The following is a 24,868-nucleotide window of genomic DNA, read 5'->3' on the forward strand; positions in this document are numbered from 1 at the left end:
AAAAAAAAAAAAAAAAAAAAAAAAAAAAAAAAGCTAACCCAACAGCTCTCTAAATTTCCTTTTCCCTTACCTGCCTACCATTCAAAAATCAAAATAAGTTGCATATCTGCTTTCCCACATCCCTAGAAAGAAGCCAGCAATAGGTCTAAGCCTCACCCCCACCAAACAAACAAACAAACAAACAAACAAACTAGTGGAAGATGACTAACAACAAGCTAGGTATATGTATCATCTATGAAATATTTGTGACAAAAACATTCAACCTAAACTTATTAATGAACAACACAAAGGTAGAGAATATGAGGCATCCAAAAGACAATCTCCACAAATTTCTTTAAAAAGAGTCAACAATGTGAAAGCACCAGTGAAGGAAGGAAAGAGGGAGGGAACTCTTTCCATATTAAGAGATTGTAATACATGAATTTTGGGAGAATCCTGGAATGGGGGTATAGATGGGTGCTGTCAATAACAGTTATAAAAGGACTTCTAGTTGGAAGGCTCTGAATCAGGCTTGTATATTAGAAGGTACTGTGGAATTCGTGTTAATATTCTTAATGTGGTGTGTTGTAGCTATGAAAAAATGTTCCACCGGGCGGTGGTGGTGCATGCCTTTAATCCCAGCACTTGGGAGGCAGAGGCAGGCGGATTTCTGAGTTCGAGGCCAGCCTGGTCTACAGAGTGAGTTCCAGGACAGCCAGGACTACACAGAGAAACCCTGTCTCTGAAAAAAAAAAAAAAAATCTTTCTTATTCTCAGAAGACAAATGTTAAATTTGAATAAATGAACTAACTAACTAACTAAATGTTAACTGGTGAATATGAAAAAAATTAATATAGCATTTCATACCAAGTTCTCTGTGACTTGAAATCTTTTCATATTAAAATACTAAAGAGAAAAAAAAAGAGCTATATGAACTAATTGTATTAAATATTTGATGTATAATAGTAGGGAAACTGTCTCCCTGTGCCTCCATTTCCTCATTTGGATGAAATCAGCAATAATCATGTTTGTATATCATGAGTAATAATAAGATTAAGTCAATCATATATTATAAAGCATTCAGTATATCTAGTATATGATATGTATAGTATATGTGTGTATATGATATATATAGTATATGTGTGTTCAGTAATAAAATTATGGCACAATATGTCTTTTTTTTCCTCAGGCTAACCAGCTAATCCTTGTTCTACATAATCCAGAAAAAGCTAAAAAACCCAGAGGAAGAACACATAAGCCTTAAACACTAAAGTATGTATCGATGTGAACTACATATAGGATATACACATAATGAAATTCAATGCAGCCTAGGAGAACAAAGAATGAAGATGACAACTTATTTAACTTAGTAAATATTTTGCAGCAGTGGAGAAGCCATGAAAAGACATTACAGGAGAACACAATCCGAATAAGGTACGGTGGGATAAAGCATTAAAACAGGAAGGCTCTTGAAAAATCAAGATCCTGTGTGCACAAGGGAAAAGCTCTCTACACAGAATGATTTAAAGGGGATATATATGGGGAGAAGAGACGGGACAATTAAACAAAATTAAATGCACACACATGCTGTTTGTTCTTGTAAATTAATGTAACTGGATCATGGTACTAGCATTAATAACTATTACAGCAAATAACTCACTCCTTAGCAGGGACTGATTCTCTGTTTAGAGTGTATAGTGGTAGCAAGGCATATTCAATTCTAGCAATAAATTATCTTTTTACATTTACCTATGGAGGGGACCAATCCCAGCCTCTATGCTACTTTCTTTTTCTTTTTTCTTTTCTTTTTCTTTTTCTTCTTTTTTTTTTTTTTTTTTTTTTTTGGTGGGGTTAGGGGAGGAGGTTTGTTGGGGAAGGTTGAGACAGGGTTTCTGTCCCGGAATTCCCTCTGTGGGTGAGTTTGAACTCATAAAGATCCAACTGCCTGTGCCTCCTAAGTGCTGTGATTAAAGGCATGAGCCACCACCAACAGGCTTCAGGCCTCTACTCTTAAGTCTACATGATTCATATATGGGTTCTCTTACTCTCAATAGCAGGATTAGTGGGTACACGCCACTAAAGCTGCGTATGACTACAGCTACTATAAAACCAGTCTAGAAAAAACAATGGGTCTTTAAACAAGTTACTGGGGAAAAAAGAAAAACAAGGGAAAAAGAGGAAGTGGGGCATATAATGCCAGAATTTAAGATGCTAAGGCAGGAAGAACAGGAGAGTTCAAGGCCACCCTAGACTAAAATGAGACCCTGATTTAAAAAAAAAAAAAATCAAACCAAACTACAGAACAGCTCCTGTAAATATCAGCTCTAAAGTTCACTGAAGTCCAAAACTACAGGAACTATCTACTATGCAGATGAGTTTTCTTAAGACCAGAGCAAGGCCAAGAAATGGAAATATTCTTTACACTTATTTTTGTTTGACTTAAAATTCAGCTGTTCTTGAAACCAGAGCTACTCTCTGCAACTTCCCAGTCAGATGAACTAATTCTCTTCCTCTGAAAATCGCAGTGGATGCAGGAGAGCTAACTAGAGTTAAGAGCACTTGTTGCTCTTACAGATGACTTTGGTTCAGATGTCAGCATCTACATAGTGGCTCCAGACCATCCACAACTCCAGTGTCAGGCAGAGTTGACATTCTTTTGACCTCTGAAGTAACCAGAAATGCTTGTGGTGGCATAAACATACATGCAGACAAACACTCATATACATATAATAAGTAAACAATCTAAATTTTCTCAAAAGAGTACTGTATTTTGAGTTAGATTTATGAGTTTTTACTTGAAGAATCCTGAATAATCTCATAACCCAAGAGAATATCAGGCTGGTTACTAGAACTATTTAATGATGTTAGAGAAACAACTTAGCTTTGTTATTCAAAGGGAAAGAGGATAAGACAGTTAAGATTATAAATCCCATGTCTTTGACAATCAGGAAAACCCTCCCAAATACCTCACTTAAAAAAGCTGATCAGATTCTACTTAGGTTTCATTCTAAAAAACAGGTCCTAAGGCAGAAAAAATCTTTATACTGGAAATTAAATATTGGCATATGGTCTGAGTTAGTTTTTAATTATGTAACCTTTGAAAACTGGCCCAAGATAATGGAAAAGAAAGGTATCTGTTCTCAACCATTCTAGGAAAGGCAAACAAGACAAAGAAAATCAATAATAAATGTCTATACATGTCTATAATTACCTACTGGGGATTAAATTAGGAAAGAATCAGTGAAAGATCACATGACACTCTTTTTGGAAAGCTAAACATACTTCTCTAAGATTATTATTTTAAATAACCATTAGCTTTAAAGGTATTTAACACATTATCACGCCTGTAAGAAAGGGAAGAAAATGTTCTTACTGTTGACGTAACTGCCGACAGCTCTCAATATGGGTGGAAGTATTCTGATGCTGAATCCAGTCCTGTTGTGAAAAATGAGAAGGTTGAATTAAAATAATCCTCAAGCTGACAAATGAATCAGGCTTTTTTAAATGACAAAGAATAGTTTAGAAATTTACAAATCTAATCATAAATAGCATTTAGATATAATGGAATTTACAGAAAAGAAATAAAAAGTCCTTCAAACAAATACATTTAACCCCATACCATGTTGATCTCATTTAAAAAATATTTAGTATAAAATTTCTTGAGTCAAGAATCAAAACTTCACTTTGAAATGTACATATATTCTATTTAGACTTGAAGAAAATGATAAATTAAAAAAAATAACACCTCAAAAATAAAAACATTTCAAAAAACCACCAAAATTCTATCAAGCAGTCCAATGGCTTCCTTCACTAAGGTCAAGCAAATGACATTGACCACCAAAACATGGCTAGTGACATCCCAAACAAAATACTCATTAGGGGAAAAGATTAGTAAAACAGCAAAACCTGCCACTGATCAAATCTAATTTATTTTTCAAGATTTAAAGAAAAGTAACACCATTTCAAAGACACGATATCCCTTACATATATACAGCTTTATAATTAACAAAAAATGCTTTCTTATACACTTTGTTTACAAATAAATGTCCTAAAATTACAATCTACAACAATAATTAGCTCCTAGAAGATGTATTTGATTAAAAGAGAGGGCAGAGAAGGGAGGGCAGGCAATACAGTTGTTTTTTTTTTTTTAATATAATAGTCTCCAAGGTGAAGCAAGTAATTAGTTCAAACCATCATGTCTATTACTAAGTGTTTTATTGTTCTTCCAGCAGTTGGAAAGGAAAAAAAAGAAAAAAGACAAAAAAAGACCCTCACTAAACAGCTCTGTGTTTTAAAACTTTCTGAGAAAAACTGCTTGTTTACACTTCAAAAACACTTTAATTTATATCATCCCTAAAAACAAAGCCTCCACAAGTACAGTTGACTTTAATTCTGAATTCTATCTTGGCAAGAACTACCTGAAAGTCAAGCTACTTCCAACACAGTGTATGTAAGTTTTAGCAAACTAAAGGATTTTATTAAACTTCCTAGATTAATTGTATACTGTGGAAACAAAGTGTCTGCTACCATCCTTAGTACTACACACAGAAAGCTAAAAGAAACCAGCAATCAAGAGTCCATAGTAGTGCCCAACCCATGTCTTTGATATAAATGAGGTATTGTTTTTACCAAACAGACACACTGGTAGGCAGGAAATTAGGCATGATTTATTTACACCATAAAATGTTTTATTTGAATAATTGCCAACATTTTTAAATCCAGATTACACCCCCAAATCTGATTTTCAGCTTCGATTTGAAACACATACAAAGAAATGATAATAACAAATATGCTTCTTTGTGATACCTATGTAAGCTGAAGGTGGTCACTGCCCTGCTTTCTCTAATTTAATTCACACATGCACACTGACTTTCAACAGGCATCTTTCTTGATAACCCAAAAGCTCAGTAAATGTAACTATGCAACATCAATTTCTAGGCTTCATAATAACAGTACCCAGATATCTGCTCAAAAGCAGCACTGCTTCTATAGGAAAATAATGACCTGAGAAGCAAGGATGGTCCGAGAGCCATAGACTTGGGCTGGCTCGGAATCAAACTACGAAAGCACTGATTCCTATCAAAGCTTGCTCTTTATCCTCCTCTGACTAGCTTAAAAAAAAAGTTTGTTTCCAATGTTGCCAGAGTTCAAATCCCAACCTGGACCCATATGATGAAAGGAGACAGCCTGACTCTCACAATATTTTGATCTCCACCGACCCACTATGGACGCATGTGCCCACACTGACAAACACACAAAATATATAAATAAGTAGATAAATTAGGGGATTGTCTTGAATCAAGTTATTTCAATCAGAAGGGCATAAGAAATCAAGGCAAATTTCTTTAAAACTTGAACCCCAGTTTGTGAAAAAACACATTCTATATTCTATTATTGCATTTTTGAAGCCTCAAAGATAGAAGCAAAGATATTGTAGGATTTACTTGGTAGGAAAAAGCCTGAAATTAGAAATTCACAATTACTGGCTACATATTACTAATGTCACAAATACACACATACACAAGGCAATAAAATATATCATGGAAACAAGAGGCAACTTGTACATCTAAATCCACATTCACATGCTAACATTGTCCATCAATCCATGAGGAAGTCTTTAATTAGATGAGCCCCAATCTGTTATGCTAATTATAAAGACTGGGATCAAAGCATATACAGATATGTACAATGTATGTTAACTCACAGTATACAAGATAAGCTACAGCAAACTTATGGAAGTCAGAAGACAACCTTGGAGGGAGGTCAGTCCTCACCTTCCACCTTGAGACAGTCTCTGTTGTTTTGTCATTGCATACACCAGGCTAGCTGGCCTGCAAGCTTCTGAAGAGTTTTCTGGTCTCTATCTACCCATATCCCAATATGAATGCTAAGATTGCTACAAATGTACAGTTGGATTTTGACATGGATCCTGAGGATTTGAACTCAGGTCCTCACACTTGTGTGACAAATGCTTTTAATCATTGAGCCATCTCCATAATCTAAAAGAGGTGTTTTTTTAATGACTAAATGATTTTTCTCTGCTCTCAAAATTTTATTCTAACTTACTAATGCAGGCTTCTCCACCTTAGACCTGAATATGTAGGGAAGCATCCAGTTAAGTGGCCTAGCCCATCATCTCCCTTCTTCCTATTCATCTACAATGAACTCTCCCGGAAACACTTTCAATTTGTCACTTTCCATACTAAAAAATTTAATTACCTCCCCAATGTCTTCCACCTGAAATCTAAATTGACAATAGCTTTTCAAGGACTTGCATATTTACTTCTAGTATGTTCTTCACTGTGTCCTACCATAAGGCCTTCTCTTCTAAAAATCTTTGCCTCTCTGAATGCTGCTGTTCCCATCTGGAATGCCACTTCTTTCCTCTTTAAATAGGCATATTTAACCCTTCTCATCATTCAAAACTGTCTTCAAATTATCCTATAAAAACCTCCCTTCCAGATCATTCTGTTCCAAACAAACTTAGTACAACTGATAACTATCACTCTATCAGTCTTATCTAGGCTATAAAAGTCTTCTGATACTAAGAGTATATTTATATTTTTCTTTTTCATCATGAATTGCTAGCTAATCTACAGGTATTATAATGCTGGACTGACCACTACAAATCTGAAATCAATGTAGAAATAATAAATATCTTTCCCCCGTGGCATGCACAAATGGTTAAATATCACCAAACTATTTGTTTCTAACTTTTAAAACTTCATCTGGTATGTGTTTTTTCCCCTTGATGAGACTGTATAAACTACTTTACAAAACAATTACATTTTATACAGTTCTTTCTGTCTGTGCCAGCATCTACTGAACAATCGCTCACAAAACTATTATCAGTAAATATACTAAAAATAGTGTATTTTCTACAATACACAAAATAAAAACACAAGGCCTTTAAGATATATTTTCTTCAACTCATTATGATTGATTAACAGTTCACAATAAATGGGAGAGTTAGTGGCATGCCCAGTTACAATAACAGAGAGCATCCAATACTCTGTCCAGAGCTACTTACAGATTACAAAACTCTAGGAATAAATTATTCTGAGATTTTTTTTTTTTTGAGTGACAAATGACATCTATTCCCTTTAGTGAATAACGCAACTACTACTGTACTAAAATTCAGTATATTTTTCTATGGATAAATTGCTGCTTTCTGATTAAACCCAGGCCTTGGTATGTGTTAAACATGTGTTCTACCCCTGAACTACACTCCTAGCCCAGAATGTTTTCTTTTGCTAAAGTTAACCTGAAGACAAAAGCAACCAATTCAGGTTTCAGACCACTGACTGAAAACTGATAAATGAATACAAAGACAATAAAATGGCAGTATTTGCAGGAGAAAAAATAACAAAAGAACTAAAATCTACACATATGTAAACCTCTTCAAGCTACCCAGCAATTCCAGGCTAAAGCTTTCAATTAAAGCTTCTTAAGGTGCATTCCCTCCTCCTTATCATCTTTACCAATAAACTGCATTAGTAAACAAAAGAACCAGTGGTTTCTACACATGTATGTTAAAAAGGGGGAATGTGGTAGTTCCTGCTCAAATTTATCAATAATCACTATCAAACAGCATACACTACATAATACTATTCTTCAGCATCTGTGCAAATTTTTCCTTCTGTCTATGCTAACCACAAAGGTACTTTAAGCATACATTTTGGATGTTCCTCTCTGAATTTCCAGCATTTTACTCTATTTTCTGAGCCCAAGGCTGGTTCCATAATCATAATCATCTTTACATCCTGAATCATTCTACCATGAAATTATTTTAAAAGTGCCTTCTCAAGAAACACTAAAAAATTACTGGTCCATACAAAAAATCAGAAACACTTAAAGCAACATTAAGATCTTGAGCTTAGAACAGGTATGTGCAAAGCTAGAAGATATATTGTCCTTTAAAAGTGTATATTACAAATGAGTTTTGTATTTTTATTCTAATAAATCTTAAATATACTTTCTCATGTAGCAGCGTTATGAGTACACAATTTATTATATAAATTAGATGCTATATAAGTGGGATAACTAAAAGTTCAAAATAAAAGGCAAACTATATAGTATGCCAAGTAACGGAATGTAGAAAGCCAAACATTCATTTCAATACTAAGGTTACTTACGATTACAAGTAGGTGCTGGGGTTGCACTTTGTTAACAGCAGCATATGTAACAGAATTTAGAGAAAACCTGGGCACTGAGCATCATTGTACAGCAATCTTTTAAAAACACTCACCTTCAAATGACTACATTCTACGTTACACAGAGAACACAAATGTGGAAATATTCTTGGAGATGCTGCATAATAATCATTCATCATAGAAGGGGTTGGCAGTCTCTTCATTTTCTGGGCACCAGCTTGTGTAAATTTTGGTAGCCATGAAGCTTTCACAATCCCAAAGGGAGACCGAATAGGCAAGTCAGCCTCTGACTGGTAACTCTTTTTACTTCCTCTAGGTCCACCATGTGCATCAGCTGAACTGATCACAGACTTCTGTGGGATCCGCTCTTGTTGGCTTAAAGCTGAAATTAATTCAGATGAAAAGGGTGGCTGGTTCATAGATGGAGGATTCAGAGACTGGCTCGTTGTCTGGCTAACTGTTTGGCTAATAGACTGGCTGATGGATTTTACAGGTTCAAGGACTGACTGTCCTGAAATGTGTAAGCCTGACATCTTGGATCCACTCTCAACTGGGAAAAAAGACTGACTGGAGGACTCACCAGGGAAGTCCATCTGACGAAACACATCTTCACCAGGAAACACAGAATTACATATCACATTTGGAGTGGAAACAGTTGCAGAAATGCTCTGCTGAGGCTGAAATTCATTCTTGACTTCATCAGTTGGAATTTCAGGATCATAAATACGTACTTCAAGTGGATCTTCCGTGTATCCATATTTGCTTGCATGCCCATAATCAATCACATTACTTGAAACTGTTTCATTACCAAGTGTTTCCTTATTTCTGCTGTGAGAAGGTAAATTAGGTAACCGGCGGCCCATTTTTCGCATTCTTATATCCCTCAATATTAATGGCATATTTTCAGGAGTTAGCTGTTCATCAGGATAGCGACTAAGTTCTTCTAGGTCTTCATTTGATAATCCAAAACTTGCTAAAATACTTGAAGCACTCTCTTTTGTATAGCGGCTCTGTACTTTAGGACTCTGCTCTGTAACCTGGGTTACAGAACTCTGTTTCACTTCTACCGGTGGAGTTATATGAGGATCATCATCCCACCGACTACCATGAGGCTTCCCCTTCTTTTGTTGTGCTTCAGGAAAATCCAATTTTTCTTTGGTTAATCTTGGATCAGTTCGGTGTTGAGTTACCTGAACATTCATTCTTTGTGGTCCCATGTTCTGATAAGATCCGTGGCCAGGAAATCTGTGTGGAATTCCACGGGCTCTCCCTGCTGGGTAAAATCTTGGAAGACCCATAGATCCAGGCCTCACAAATGGTCCTGGAGGCCTCATCCCAGGAGGATTAGGTGCTCGTGGCCTTTGAAGTGGAAAGGTCCCTCGAGGATTAAACCTGGGTCTCGACATGGCTACTTTCAAGAATGCCTGATTTAATAAAGTATAAGGTGGTGTTGAACCATGTGAGGCAACGGCATTCAGCTGCTGAAGCGCCAACTGAGTCTTAATCTGAGCAAAGTGCAAAGGAGATGGGCCCAACAGAAGTGGGTTTGCAATGCCCAGGCTCAAGGAATTCACAAGTGGTGCGAAATTTTCCAAGAATAACACAAAGCTGAAAGTTAAAACACAAATATTAGATCATTTTAACTCAAACTACTTCATGAAGTGGGTTCTACAGCCAGAGTAAAACATTTTTTGAAATCAAGCCATGATACCATTTTGCATTGTATATACTTTTAGAGTAAGGGCTTACAAAGATTTAAAATTTCCTCTAAAACTTTCTCTTCTTTTCTGAATCCAGAACACAAACCCCAAACCTCAAGCCAGAGTTCATGTACATTGCCGAGTAGTACTGGGTGCTGTCCTAGGTGCTGAGATATAATTCACAAGTCCTTTTACATAATCTTGAAAAAGACTGAGGATTTATTTTGTGCTTTTATACTGAAAAAAAGGAGACGAAGGCATTAAGATTCTTAGACGTAAACACACACTCACTATGTGTGTGATCAGACATGAACAATGAAAGAACTATAACTTTAAAGTTTTATTTAGACCCATTTTTGAAAGACACATTCTTCCTTGGACTCAGCCTTCACATCTACTAAGTTCCACATGATAATTAAACTATACTTATATTCCTGTTACTGAACAGTTGTTTCTGGTAAAGAAAAAAAATGTATCACCAGGAATCTAATTACAAAGTCTTTAACAAAGCAGATGCTGGGGCACAGAACTCCTTATAATATACAATATTACATGGTAACAAAACCAGTTGGGATTTTTGTTGTTGTTGTTGTTTCCATTGTTGAGAATACAGACAAAATACATAGGTAACAAGAGTTAACTTTATAGACAATGTTCATGTTGTAGTTGCTGTCCTAAATACTTTACATGAATTTAGTCGTTAAGTTCTCACAAGTCCCAGAAATATGCAGTTTTACACCGAGAGATTAAGTAGCACATAGGCATGTGATACTGGGATTTGCATTTGAATCAAATTGACTTAATTTAGCCCCACAACTGGTGCTCACAACCATTTAGCAGATGCGAACAACACTATCCTGCAAGTCCCAGACATTAAATTTCTATAAGTGGTTACCAATCAACTCCTCATGTTGCTACACTACCAAGGTCTAATCAACTTCAGAGAGCAGTACTTCAGCTCTCATTCAGGACCAAGGACAGCAGCCACAGGAGGTGGCTTCCCTCTTCGTGTAAAGATTTACTTTAAAATATATTCATGTGTTTAATTACATACATGTGTGACTGCATGAGGAAGCTAGAGTCATCAGATCCCCCTGAACTAGCTACAGGTGTTTGTGAGCTGCTCCACATGGGTGTTGGAAAAACCTGAATCTCCTCTCCAGCCCCAATCAATAGTTTTATTAGGTTCTGGGGATTAAACACAAGTCCTCATGCTTTAGTTATGCTTGTTAGTAAGATAAAAATATATTTGGGTAAAACTCTATTTATTTGGCTAACATCCTCCCTCATCACATCCAACCATTTTGCATATTTCCAACATATTTTTCCCAGAGCTGAAACCTAAAAATCACTCCACCACTGAGCTACAACCTCACCATACACTCCATTTCTTTAATTTTTGTAAAAGGACATCTTTATCACATTATTCCTGTTCAAACACCTAAGAGGATACCATCCTTTTATTTCTTAGCTCTTTATGTGTAATGTCCAATCAATCTAGCTAGTCTCTATCTACTTTTGTAATTTACCAGGCATTTATTCTAGCTAGGCCTTTCTCTTCCCATTAAAGCAAACAACTTGCCGTGGGTGGTAACTTTTATGATTTTATACCTATTCTGCATGGTTAGCTTCCATCAGATTTTCCTTGACCGCTAAAGCTGAGTCTCAACATCCTTTCTTAATTACTGCTTGAGCTCCCTTTTGGTATCTCTGTTGCTGATGTTTTGTGCTAATAAAATGCATGCTCTTTCCCAACAATACAGAATCAATTGAAGCTATTTGCTCACTGTAAGACTTTTCCCCTAAATATATAAAACCTTATTCAGAAGACCCTCAAATATTTGTTCAAGTATTTGAAAGACCACAAAGTCATCCTTATTACTGTACATAAATTAATTTTTAAAGCTCTGTATACATCAATCTATGCATGTGTATGGATGAGTGTAAGTATTTGCCTGCCACACCGCATATGGAGGTCAGAGGACAATCTTAGTTATTGGTCTTTGCCTTTTACCTTGTTTGAGACAGGGTCTCTTGCTGTTTTTACTATGCAAAGCTGGCTAGCCCAACAACTCTGGGGATACTATTGTCTCAACTTCTCATCTCCCTGTAGGGATTATGGGAATACAGAAGCTGCATACCACACCTAGCTATACATGAGTTCTAGAGAGATGAACTCAGACCTTCATGTTTGTGTAGGAAGTGTTTTACCTACTGAAATACCTCCCTAACCCTCAGATTTCAAGTTAGAATGAAAATAAAAATAAATTTTGCCCAGGCTATGAACTCACCAACAGCAGATACAAATTCATTATTTTAAAAATGCTACTTGCAAAATTCCAGAAATCACAAATCATTAAACTAGCTTACCTTTGTCACAGTAGACTAATTTCTAAGAACAACTTTTTTTTAACCTGCTCCTTAAAAAATAAACACTGCTCTCAAGTAAGCAGTTCTTACCTAGTTACTCTTTTCAAGTGTTTTATTTGTGTGTGTGTTATGTATGTCTACGTTCATGTGTGTATGGAGGTTGTCTTCAATCATTCTCCATCTAATCCATTTTGTCTTTTTGAGGCAGGGACACATTGTAGCTCTGGCTGGTCTCAAACTTACAAAGACCCGTCTGTTTCACAACTGCTGGGATTAAAGACCTCACAACCATATTTTTCAAAAAAGGGTCTCTCCTGAACCTGTGCCATAAGGATATTCCTGTTTCTCCTCCTCCCCTACTTCTGGATTTCTGTTGTACCTGGGCTCTATAGATCAAATTTAGTTCTCCATACTTCATCTACAAGCACTCTACTGACTGAGCCATCTCTCCAGCCCCTATTCTGACTCTTTCTATACCAATTAGTTAATAAAGACTGCTTTTACACAAACTCTTTCAAATATCGGTTCTTCCCCCAAGTAAAACACAAATTGTAGAGATTTATTAGCCATCTAACTGCTGTCTGCAACTATGAACAATCTTAAGCTGAAAAGAACTACACTTAAGTTCTTTAAAAGTAAAAACCTGGCCAGGCGGTGGTGAGGCACGCCTTTAATCCCAGCACTTGGGAGGCAGAGGCAGGTGGATTTCTGAGTTCGAGGCCAGCCTGGTCTGCAGAGCAAGTTCCAGGACAGCCCGGGCTATACAGAGAGAAACCCTGTCTCGAAAAACCAAAAAAAAAAAAAAAAAAAAAAAAAAAAAGTAAAAACCTATATATTCCTTAAAGTACCTAACATTCTGGCCTTACAGTGATATGAATAATACATTCACAGAATACAGACAGTGGCCATTTTACCAACTGTCTTCAAGACCTCTCATTAAATATTAAGGTATGCCCCTAACAAAGAAAATACACCTTCTGGGACTCATGAAATGGCTCAGCATTTAAGAGCATTGGCTGCTCTTCTAGAGGACTCGAGTTTAATTCTCAGAATTTGAATACAAATCAGCTCATAACTGTCTACAACTCAAGTCTAGGGGATCTGATACCCCCTTCTGGCCTGCACAGATGCTACATGCATATGCACACATGTAGGCAAAACACCCTGACATAAAATAAAAATAAATCTTAAAATAAATATAGAAAAGAAACAAAGCTTGGATTTAAGAATGATACTGATAAATCTGAAAACAATGTAACAAAAACAGGAACCAAAAGACAACATAAATTGGCATTAACATCGAGAAAATAGCCAAATAAGTAAGATAGCCATTATAACCTTTTAAACTTTAATTCTAAAGCACTAGTCATAAAGAGGTTTCTTCACCCAGAGGAAAGTATGGATAGCCGACTTACAGAATTGTTGAACAACCTGGAAAAACTAACCTAAGTTGAACTCTGAACTTTTAATTAACTTCTTTGAATACCATTTTTTTGTTTGGTTGGGTTTTTTGTTTGTTTGGTTGGTTGGTTTTTCAAGACAGGATCATTCTGTGTAACAGATCTGTCATCACTCATTTTGTAAACCAGACTGGCCTTGAACTCACAGAGATCTGACTGCTTCAGCTTCCTGAGTGCTGGGATTAAGGTATGCATTACAACATGTACCACTATACCTAGCATACTTTTCTTAATTTTTTATTCCTAGCTATGCATCTAATACATATAAATGAAAATCAGCAAATACAATCTTTGCTAGTAAAACCATTGCCAAAAGCAGCCATAGTGGTGCATGCCTATGGTCCCAACTACTTAGGAGGCTGAAATAAGAAAAATCATTTGATCGCAGTAGTTTTAAGGGCAACACAAGATTAATCTGAGTATGGTCGTTCACATCTGCTCTCCCTACACTCAAAGACAGGAGCCAGGAGGACTGGGGCAAATTCAAGGCCAGGCTACGCTACAATGAGCTCTAGGCTAATCAAGGACACACCGTATAAACTTGCCACCATTAGATAGAGCCACCTCCAGAGTAGAATGAAATTTTGTCTTCTATTTGTGTATATGTGATTAGAAGAGGATTTGTATCTATGACTACTACTACTATGACGACTACTACTACTACTATTCAATTTTTTAAAACGTTTTTTCTGTATATTCCTGTCTGTCTTGAAACTCACTCTGTAGATAAGCCTGGCCTGGAATTCACTGAGATCCATTTGTCTCTGCCTTCTGAGTGCTGGGATTAAATTCATACTATACCACCATCCAGCTCAACAAATATTATTTTTAAACAGATTTGTTTGTGTGTGTGTGTGTGTATGGCCCTGTGCATATGACTGCAGGTGCCCAAGGAGGGCAGAAGAAGGCATCAAATCTGCTGGAGCTTCAGGTAGATATGAGTTACCCAGCATGGCTACTGGAAATTAAATTCAGTCTGAAAAAACAGCAAGTGCCCTTAACTACTAAGCCTACAAAAATCTCTCCAATCAACAAAGTGCTACTCTTAAATTATTCCAGGAACAAACATCCAGGGTCTCCAACTACTCTATCCCCAGCCTATTTGCTGTTTTCAACTTACATTTTAATCTCTATTTAATACTTTTCATAACAGGGTATTTAATAGTAAATCATTTGAATTGTTTTATTTTGATGAACAGCAATCCTAAATTCTCTTAAGTGTCCTTTAAGAACAGAAACATATTGCTCTAAGACAAAAATTTTGTATATCATAAAACAAAATTCTTTTAGAAACTAGTAGCAATGTCAGTGAGAAAGCTTGGTAACTAAGGCACTTGCTGCCAAACCTGACAAGTTAAGTTTAATCCCAAGCCTATAGGGTAGAAGGAGAGAGCTAACTTCTGAATGTTATCTTCTAACTTCCACTCCGACTCTGTAGCGCTCACCCACAAAAATATGCACACAATAAGTAGACACATTTTAAAAGAGAAAGAAAAAAAAGAAAGAAAATAAACCAATAGTAGAAATTGGTTTCTTGGCACAAACATGAAGAAATGGCTTGACAGATTTAAAAAAATATTGCCATTAGATCCCATTAAGTCTTTCTGAGATGTCCATTTCTATGGAAAACTAAGAACTGCCTATTATTTTAATATCTTTCAGAAGGAAGGAGACCTTATTTCTTTGTAAGTCTGAAATTTCTTATTATCTAGAACAATCACTGGAAGTTAGCCAACCAGATCACAAGGACTCCACTTCATTGATTATGAAAGAATTTACATATAACTCCACACTTAGGGCAGTGAGATTGCTCAGTGGTAAAGGTGCTTGTGATACAAACCTGATAACCTGAGTTTGATCTTCAGAATCCACATAAAAGTAGTAGAGAAAACTAACTCCACAAAGCTGGTCACTGGCCTCCACCTGCATTATTTGGCACATGTGTATCCACAAATATACGTATACCCATACATACATACATACATACATACATACATACATACATACATGCATATTAATACATTAAATTTTTTAAATCTTACACTTCAGACTTTATAGTGTCATGGTTTGCAATACTCATTTCACTTTACATACACAAAATCCATGAAACCAAGATACCCAGTTTATAGATTAATCCTTAGAACACAACTAGAAAGTAACTACATCTCAACAGAACCTACATCCCTGCCCTCACTGGTCTTTCATGCTACATCCCAGATACATATGGTAAATTTATCTTGCAGCTTTTTCTAATTATTTTTTAAATGTTCTTTACCCTACACCAAAAGCAAGAAAAAAGAAAAAGAAAAAAAGAAAAAAAATCACCCTATAAACAATACTCAAAGTTTTCTATGAACTCATTACATTCTTTTTTAGGTCTATTCCCCCTATGCTATTGTATGCTCTTCTATTAGAACACAATTGCAAAATATATCAGTTAACTTTGTCACTCAGGGACACAGCTAAGACAATAGTCAGTTAAAACAATAGTCAGTTAATACAACAGTCCAATTGTTCATTTAATCACATAAATAACATGCGCTCTGTGCTTTCTTCTGTCTGTTGATCTCTCCTATTATGCAGACAAATCTATTCAGCCAACTCTTTACTGACATTAGTTCTACTATGCTGTGTCTCACAAAAGAGGTAGTCACAATTTGTGTCACAAATGTGGCTTAGGTAAGCTCCACATGAGATGCCAAACTACCAAAATGTGTCATGCTTATGAAAGTGGTCAAGCAAACACAATCAGAAGCACTAATTAGCATCATTAAAAGGAGCATTGACTTTCCTGATACTTGAAAAGATGGATGAACATCATGACTTCAGATCTAACATTTAAAAACCAAAGATGGGGGCTAGAGAGAGATGTTGTGGCTGTTAAGAGCATTTGCTGCTCTTCCTAAGGACCCAGGTTTGGTTCCCAGTACCCATGTGAGGTAGGTCACAAACACTTATAACTCTACCTTCAGAGGATCTGATGGCCTTTTCTGGCAGCTTCAGGCATCTGCACATACATGACATGAAGACAAACACACATAAATAGATCCTTAAAAAATGTTAAACCAAAGATCAATGGGTACTGTGCAATGCTAGGGACAAATCACCAAAAGACCACATATTAACCACCTCAATAGCAGTAATCTAATAGTTATTATTGCCAGAAAAACAGCTTTTTGAAAAAATAAGTATAATAAACAGATAACTGTATTTTTTTAGGAATATATTCTACATAAATGAATGCATCTCCACCATTAATTTGATTATAAAAGATGCTCTCCTGAACACAGGCAGATAGTCTCACCTATCTTGTCATCATTAATAAACATATAAGGACTGGGAAAATAGATCAGTAAGTATGAGGGCCTGGGTTTGATTCTCAAAGCTGGGTATAGTTGTGCACTGGAGAGAAAGAGATCTTTGGGGGCCCACTCGCCAATCAGCCTAGCGTACTCGTTAAGTTCCAGAACAGTAAGAGACAAGGTCTCCAAAAAGGAAGATTGGGCTGGAGAGATGACTTAATCATGTTAAGAGGGCTCGTTGCACCACACCAACATAAGGACCTGAGTTCAAATTCTTCCAAACTCACAGAAAAAGTGGGGCATCCCAGTCAGGGCTTCAGGGGATAGAGACAGCAGCATCACTGGAACTTGCAGGCCACTAGCTTACCTCTAGGTTCAGTGAGACCCAACTTTACAGTGGGAATAAGGTACAGAGTGATAAAACTGGACACAAAAAGGTAGACAGTACCTGAAGAACATCTAAGGTTGCTGTCTGACCTCCATAGACACATGCACATGTGCACAAACATACAGACACACAAATAAATGGGTTAGCTCAAGAGAAACTACTGGACCCAAGCTAGAATAAATAAATTATCCCTGGGATTACTTAATTACAAGTCATAATTACAAATGAGGTGCATGTTTACTAAACTCAAATGCTGTTGAGAACTCTATTTACCATCTTACTAAGAAAGCACAAGCACAAAAACAAGACAAAGCAGGTAAGACCAAAGGTAAACCACACTGAAGATTTGATGTCCTGCTTCTGAGATGCAACTCTATCCTTGTCCAACCTTGTGGTTATATGCTTCTCTCAAGTAGGATATGGGCCAAAACTTTTTTCCGTAAGCCTAAAGCAGATTCCAACATCTTAAAATAAGAATACTTAATTATTGTGCCTTAAAGTGTCAAAAACCTTAAGATACACAAGAGCATATAGAGCCCTAAAAGTGTTAAAAAAGTTAAGATACATAAGAACATATTGAACATGTTTTTCAACCTATGGGCTCTTGCATATTAGATATTAATAATTCATAAAGTAGTAAAATTATAGTTATAAAGTAGTAATAAAAATAATTTTAAGGTGGGAGGGTCACCACAACATGAGGAATTGTAGTAAACGGTCACAGCATTTGGAAGGTTGAGAAGCACTGATATAAATTATCTTTTTTTTAAGGGGGGGAAGAACATTACACATGGTTACAAAACACAAGAATAACAGTAGAGAAAACCAGCTATTTATAAATGACAACAGTTTAAAAACACTAAGAAGACATGGGAACACTTCGAGTAGGACATCTTTTGTATGGTTTTGACCTTGGGAGGCATATGAAATTAAATCAATGAAGATGGAAAGGAAAGAAATATCTTTAAACTAAAAAGAAACTGATATAACCATAATTTACACAAACAATCACAATCCACTTAAGAGGAAAAAGAGAATTAATGCAAGTAAGTTACAAATCTATCATTATTCAATTTAAATATGTTCAGTTTTGGGAGAGCTGAAAGAGAACAAAATTGTATTGTTTTCAGTGATATGGAAGAAACAATTCTTTATCACTGGATATGGGAACAGTTTATTATTGTTGAATTGAAATAAATGTTTTATAGTGTTGGGAATCAGGGCTCTTGCTGTGGAAAACGACATAAAAATAGAAAATAGAAGGAAGAAATAATAAATTGAACAGTAATAAAGTACAAAATACTGACATCTATCAATAAATTAGCTGATGGAAAAGAAGGCAAAGTTGTTCTTGAGTGCTGAGCACCAACTGATAACTGGAGAGGAGTACAGAATATCTTAAACAAGAATTCAAGTGTTATACTCAGAATGACTCGGTGATGTGCAGGACATTTCTGTGTCTTCAAATGTCTCTCCTCAGCAAACTATTTAACCAACATATGATGAAACAGTGTAACCCATGAAGGGCTGATGGGCATATGCAAGTCAGATCGTACACATATAGTCACTATGTTTAATTAAGAATACCAGACAAGCTGGGTGGTGGTAGCGCACGCCTTTAACCCCAGCACTTGGGAGGCAGAGGCAGGCGGATTTCTGAGTTCAAGGCCAGCCTGGTCTACAGAGTGAGTTCCAGGACAGCCAGGACTATACAGAGAAACCCTGTCTCGAAAAAAACAAAAAACCAAAAACCAAAAAAAAAAAAAAAAAAAAAAAGAATACCAGTCAAATAAGAAACAGTGTATGAAAACATTCCAGATTAAGCAAGTATTAAAGAGGCATGACAACTACATACAGTATCTGGTCCTAGACACATCTTATATTTCAGGGTGGAAAAAAAGTCTGTAGAGAGCACTAATGGGTGAAGTAACAAACAAGAATACAGACTAAAGAATTTTATCAGTTAAATTTACTGACATTGGTAACTGTACTATAAAATATCTTATCCCTATAATACACATGCTAAATATTTACAGATAAAGGAGCACAATGTACAAAATTTATTATGTCAAATAGTGACTGAGAAAATTCATTTTCCTGTCACTCAAGAGTTTAAATTCACACAATATTAATGGCTCAATATTTTATGACCAACACTAGACTATATAACTTTTTAATTGTATCTCATGTCAAAAGATTACAAACAAATAAAACAAGAGGCAGAAAACTTGCAATATAATAAGGAGCATTAGCTGCAAAACTGTATTTGGCCCTCTTTTTTCTACATCATGTACTCTCCCTAACAACTGTTAGTCAGCCAATTACAAAACTCATAATAATCTAATCTTTGGGGAAATTTCCACTGATTTAAACATACCCACCCAGGCTAGGAGGTGTGCCAATTACTGACTTCATGCAAAGTTGGTTTACTCCCCTAAGTAAAATTTAACACTATCAACTAACTTTAGAGAGACAGCACAGAAAACTGTCTAAAAATCTAAACCCTAATAGAAGAATTTTGACCCTATATTCAGTATTCTGATTCTGACTCTGCTGTTCATTAACAATGTGGCCTTAAGCAAGCAGAATGTGATCTGAAATGGAAATATTTAAAAAAAATATTTAAGGATGGCTCAACAAATAAAAGCCCTTGCTGTTCTTACAGAGGACACAGGTTTGGTTCCCAGCACCCAAATGGCGGCTCAGAACTATCAGTAACTCTTATTTCAGGGATCTGATGCTCTTTTCCATCCCCCTCAGGCACTACACATGCACAGATCACAAACATACATTCAGGCATTCATATGCATAAATAGAATTTTAAAACCCTCAAGAATATTCTGTGACAATAAATTAAAATTATAACTCTGGCATGCAACAGGCACTCAATTAAGGTAAGTAAACGAAATATTTTTAAGCAGATAGGTGTTCTTTTATTAAATTTTTACCAAGATATAGGTAACTCCTGAAAGCACTGCGTTGGAAACAGTTGTATACTTCTACCATTCTCTCAGTAGTTCCTTAAGTGAGATCTAAAAGTTCCAGAGTAATTTTAAAACATATTTTTATTCATTTGGAGATGAAGGGGTGTGGATGTCATGCAGCTTTAGTTGAGATCTGAGGACAACTTGGGGAAGTGTCTTTTCAAGGTGGGTTCTGGAGATCAAAGTTGTCAGATTTGGCAGGAAGGAATTTTACCCACTAAGTACATATTTAAAGGTATATCAAAATACAGAGATTCAAATGCTGATGAAGTAAGGCATTACTTATCTATTACAATAATAAACTGTTCCAGGTACAATTTTTTTTTAAAGATTTATTTTATGTATGTGAGTACACTGTCACTATCTTCAGACACACCAGAAGAGGGCATCATTATAGACAGTTGTGAGCCACCATGTGGTTGCTGAGAACTGAACTCAGGACCTCTGGAAGAGCAGACTGTGCTCTTAACCACTGAGCCATCTCTCCGCCCCCCACCCCAGGTATAAATCTTATCTGGAGCCTTCAATAAATTTCATACCTGCATGTATGGTAGAGAGGAAATTTCAATATTGTCTGAATAGCCAATTATTAAGAAATCTTTATTAACAATTTAATTAAAAAAATTAATCTGGTAGCAGGCATCTGTAAACAAGCATTTGGGACGATGAAGCAGGGGGACTTAAGAGCCAATTTGAGCTTCCTTGCAAGACCCTGTTTTAAAATACAAAAATAAAATTCAAAAGAAAAAATTGGCAATTTTCACTAAAAACAGACAACTTTAAAAACAACTTGAAAGTTTAATTTTTAAAAGTATGGAAATAAAAATATAAAGACAATTCAGGGCTAGAACATGAGCAGAGTTTGATTTCGAAAGACTGAGAAATAATCAAAATATTTATATCCCAAGTAATCACTAAGCTCACATATGCCCTTGGAGCTATTGTTCCCTATTCTTGTCAATCCAAAACTTATTATTCCTGACTTTCATAGAAACAATGTGGCTATGAGTTTTAATTCTACACTTCACCTTCTCTCACCATTACTTCCACTGTTCTCTTCTGATTTTCTATATATTTTCCTCCCATTTTTATTTTCAACCGCAATCAATGGAACAAATTTAGAACAATTAAAACAATAAAAGGTTGGCTATAAATGAGAGCTTATTAACTTTAGTCACAGCAAATGTTTTGTTAATTAACTATCACATTTCAATATTCATTAGTTCCTTGAAAAAAAAAAAACAGCCAAGCTCTATTACTAGGTACCTATATTAGAAGCAGTGCTTCACTGTATATTATGGCATTTCATTAAGAAACTAAACAGACGCCAGCCTGATCTACAGAGTGAGTTCCAGGACAGCCCGGGCTACACAGAGAAACCCTGTCTCGGAAAAAAAAACAACAAAAAAAAAGAAACTAAACAGACTTATTACTTGAACCATCATCAATTGCAAGGAACAATGAATTAAGCATGAGAACCCGCCCAGGCTCTTGCACCTATAGGTTGAGTTCATATATTAAATACTGGAGCATCCAATACATACCAGTTACTCAGACACAAAGACTAACATAATTATTTAACTGCCACAAAGCAGGAGTCATGCCTAAAATCCTACCACTTGGGAGTTATCATCTTACCTCTGCCTCCAAATCCAAGGTCACCCTGATCTAATCTACACAATGAGTTCTAGGCTAGTCTATGCTACCTAGCAAGATTTTATAAGTAAATAATCAAGAAACTATTACACTAAATTCTGGTAAGTGCAATAAAAGTTATGGATGCAAAATATTTTCAGGTTTTATAGTTTTCAATTCTATTAATCTAAATTCCGTTTTTTAGTTAAAAGGAAGTATCCATAGGCTACAATTTTCTATCAGAAGATGTTACCTAGTCAAATTAAATTTTGGAAAAAGTAAAATTTGAAATAAATAATTTAAAAACATCTATATGCTGAAGGATAGGAGCATTCCATTGGATCTCCGTATATGAAAAGAAAGCTCAAACAAGTAGTACAAGGTTACAAACAAGGAAACAAAAGTTCAGAAAGACTAAAACAACTAAAGTCTCACACATAAGAGAAAATGAATTTGAATCCATAACTTCTGGTTCCAAAACCTATTGTCTGCCCATTAGACTCATCATTTCTGTTTATTACATAAAAACCAAAATTTCAGAGATCTTAAAACACTCTTACAACATCCAGAAAATGACTATGACAACCTTTTTTAGAATTAGAATTTATGGTAAAAGCACACTCCATAACAAATGCGAAAAAACTACAATGTATTCAATGTACAAGGTAATATATGTGTCATGAATAATTTGAAAACCAGTTAATCAAAACAAATAAAGGAGATTTTTGTAATTTCTTTCAACTGTTTTATCTTTACCCATAGTTTCCAACACAAATGACAAGTCGTGGAATGCACTTTAGATTCCACAAATATGAAAGCACATATTACAGAATATGGAAATATAAATCAAATTTTGTAAAGCAGAATGTAGCATGAGCCCATTAAATCTTAAGTGTATAATCATTAACATTTTGAAAAAATATAACTGCATTTTTCTGTGTTAACGTCCTTATATTAATTTTCCTTGTAATCTTTTTCCAGTATGTTATTTTAAATTTCTAAACTTAAGCAGTAAACACAACTCCCGTGAAAAACAAGTTAACCCTTCATACACAAAATGACGAGAGGGAGAATTTTATGTGAGTATGAACAATTTCAAAACTGGTTAGGAATGATGACTCCACATGGTCGGGTGGATCCTGGTAAGAAGCTTTTCTGCAGAACTTTTCTCAAACTGCCAAAGGGTAATTTTAATATTAAATAGCTCGAGGCTACAATCATTCTCAAGCTCAAAGATTTTGTAATACTGAGACTCCCTCATAGGCAATTACTTCAAACAACAAAGGATGTCTGAAACATCCCCGGGGATGAGAGTCAGTGGTAGACCTCTCTGCTCTTTCCCAAGCTAGGAACCACATCAACACAAGCATATATCCCCACATCAGTGTTCACGACTCCTCTAAGAATGTGGAAGTGTCACCGCCATTTTCGACGACATCCCAGGGCCGACAATCTCGGCTTCGGTGCTCACTGGAGCGTTTGCCCCACAACACCCCGCACACCCGGCTCCCGGCCCCCTGCAAGGATGCTCTTCCAGCCCGGCTAAGGGCGCACGCGGCCCACAGGGCTCCGAAAGGCGCTCCGGCACGCGACGGCCTCCCCGCTAGCTGTCAGGCCTGAGGAGCGGCAGACCCGCGGCGCTAAGGGGCAGCCAGACTCCCGGAGGGCGCCGCCCGCTCCTCCGCAAAGCAGCAGAATCAGGCGGCTGCGCCCAGCGACACTACGGCGCGACGGCGCGGTCAGCCAGTGGCGAGGGGAACAGGCCACGGCCGAAGCCCACCCGGGGTCCCTCAGCTCCGCCCGCCCCGCCGCCGCCATCTTGTACGCAGCGGCTGCGACACATACAATAGTCGACCGCGACCTCACAGGGACCGCTCGGGGCCTGCGCTAAGGACCTTTGCCTACCAGTCCCCGGCTCCCCGCAAGGCAGCGGCCCTACCTATGCCTACCGACTAACAGCTGGATCCCATCCGTGCCCCACACAGTTTAGTACTCGGCCTCCAGTCACGGCGACGAAGCAGCTACCGCCTCCATGGGGCTACACGCATGCGCATCTTCGCCTAAAGCCCTTGTCCGCTCACCGCGCCTGCGTGCCTCAGGCTCCGCGTTCTGTCGGGGGCAAGGCCGCTCTCTGACAGAAGGGGGCGATCGCCAGCTATGGCGGGCCCTAACACCTGCAATGGTCTGGGTAGCATCACTCAAGATTTTAGAACCTGCAAACCATACTGGTCTTGCTTGTCCTCTTCTCTTCCATGAAGCCTTCTCTGATTACTACTTCCTCAGTATCACAAAGCAACATTTACTTATTAGCATAATGATTTAAATATGCTGGTATTCTTGCCTTTACTGCTCACCTCTACCCCTTTTTAAACAAAAGGTCTGGAACACCCTATGAAGCTCTAGGCTGGTTTTGAACTCATATAGATCCCACCTGCTTCTGCCTTCCAACTGTTGGAATTATAGGCATGTGCCTCCACACCTGGATTTCTCTCCCCGCTCTTAAATGGGAAATAGGCCTCTCTGTGTTGTTACAGGCCTTTAATCTCAGCACTTGACAGGCAAGAGGCAAGCAGATATTTGTGAAAGAAACCAGCCTGGTCTACAGAGGATGTTCTAGGACAACCAAAGCTACACATCCCTGTCTCAAACAACACAAATAGATGGATGGATGGATGGATGGATGGATGGATGGATGGATGGATGGATGGATTACCTCTTCTGGTGTGTCTGAAGACAGCTACAGTGTACTCATACGTAAAATAAACAATTGTTGTTTTTTTTTTTAAAGTTTAAGTCAAAAGACTAATATTACCAGGCAGTGGTGGCACACCCCTTTAATCCCAGCAGTTGGGAGGCAGAGGCAGGCAGATTTCTGAGTTTGAAGCCAGCCTGGT

The 24,868-nt window shown here is 37.0% G+C and overlaps 2 protein-coding genes across 8 annotated transcripts in view; one reads left to right on the top strand and one right to left on the bottom strand.

Annotated features, from left to right (window-relative positions):
• Positions 1 to 24,050, bottom strand: part of Znf638 (zinc finger protein 638) — a 71,894-nt gene extending 47,844 nt beyond the window's left edge. For 4 of the 7 annotated variants that reach the window (XR_003710698.1, XM_028762287.1, XM_028762284.1 and 1 more), the window contains exons 1-3: positions 23,924 to 24,026; positions 8,231 to 9,743; positions 3,353 to 3,414 (exon numbers count right to left, since the gene is read on the bottom strand). Coding sequence is in view for 6 of the 7 variants with exons in the window: in XM_028762287.1 (XP_028618120.1) it covers positions 3,353 to 3,414; positions 8,231 to 9,541 (1,373 nt within the window). In the remaining variant the exon portion in view is untranslated. Of the gene's footprint in view, positions 1 to 3,352; positions 3,415 to 8,230; positions 9,744 to 23,923 lie in introns of all 7 variants that reach the window. The other 3 variants (XM_028762288.1, XM_028762286.1, XM_028762285.1) reach the window with 1 other exon arrangement.
• LOC114616979 overlaps positions 24,007 to 24,868 on the top strand; it is a 25,212-nt gene continuing 24,350 nt past the window's right edge. The window contains 1 exon segment of the mRNA XM_028762503.1: positions 24,007 to 24,156. Coding sequence (XP_028618336.1) covers positions 24,007 to 24,156 — 150 coding nt within the window.

The sequence above is a fragment of the Grammomys surdaster genome, unplaced genomic scaffold (assembly GCF_004785775.1).
Source record: "Grammomys surdaster isolate TR1022 unplaced genomic scaffold, NIH_TR_1.0 133, whole genome shotgun sequence".
Lineage (NCBI taxonomy): Eukaryota > Metazoa > Chordata > Mammalia > Rodentia > Muridae > Grammomys > Grammomys surdaster.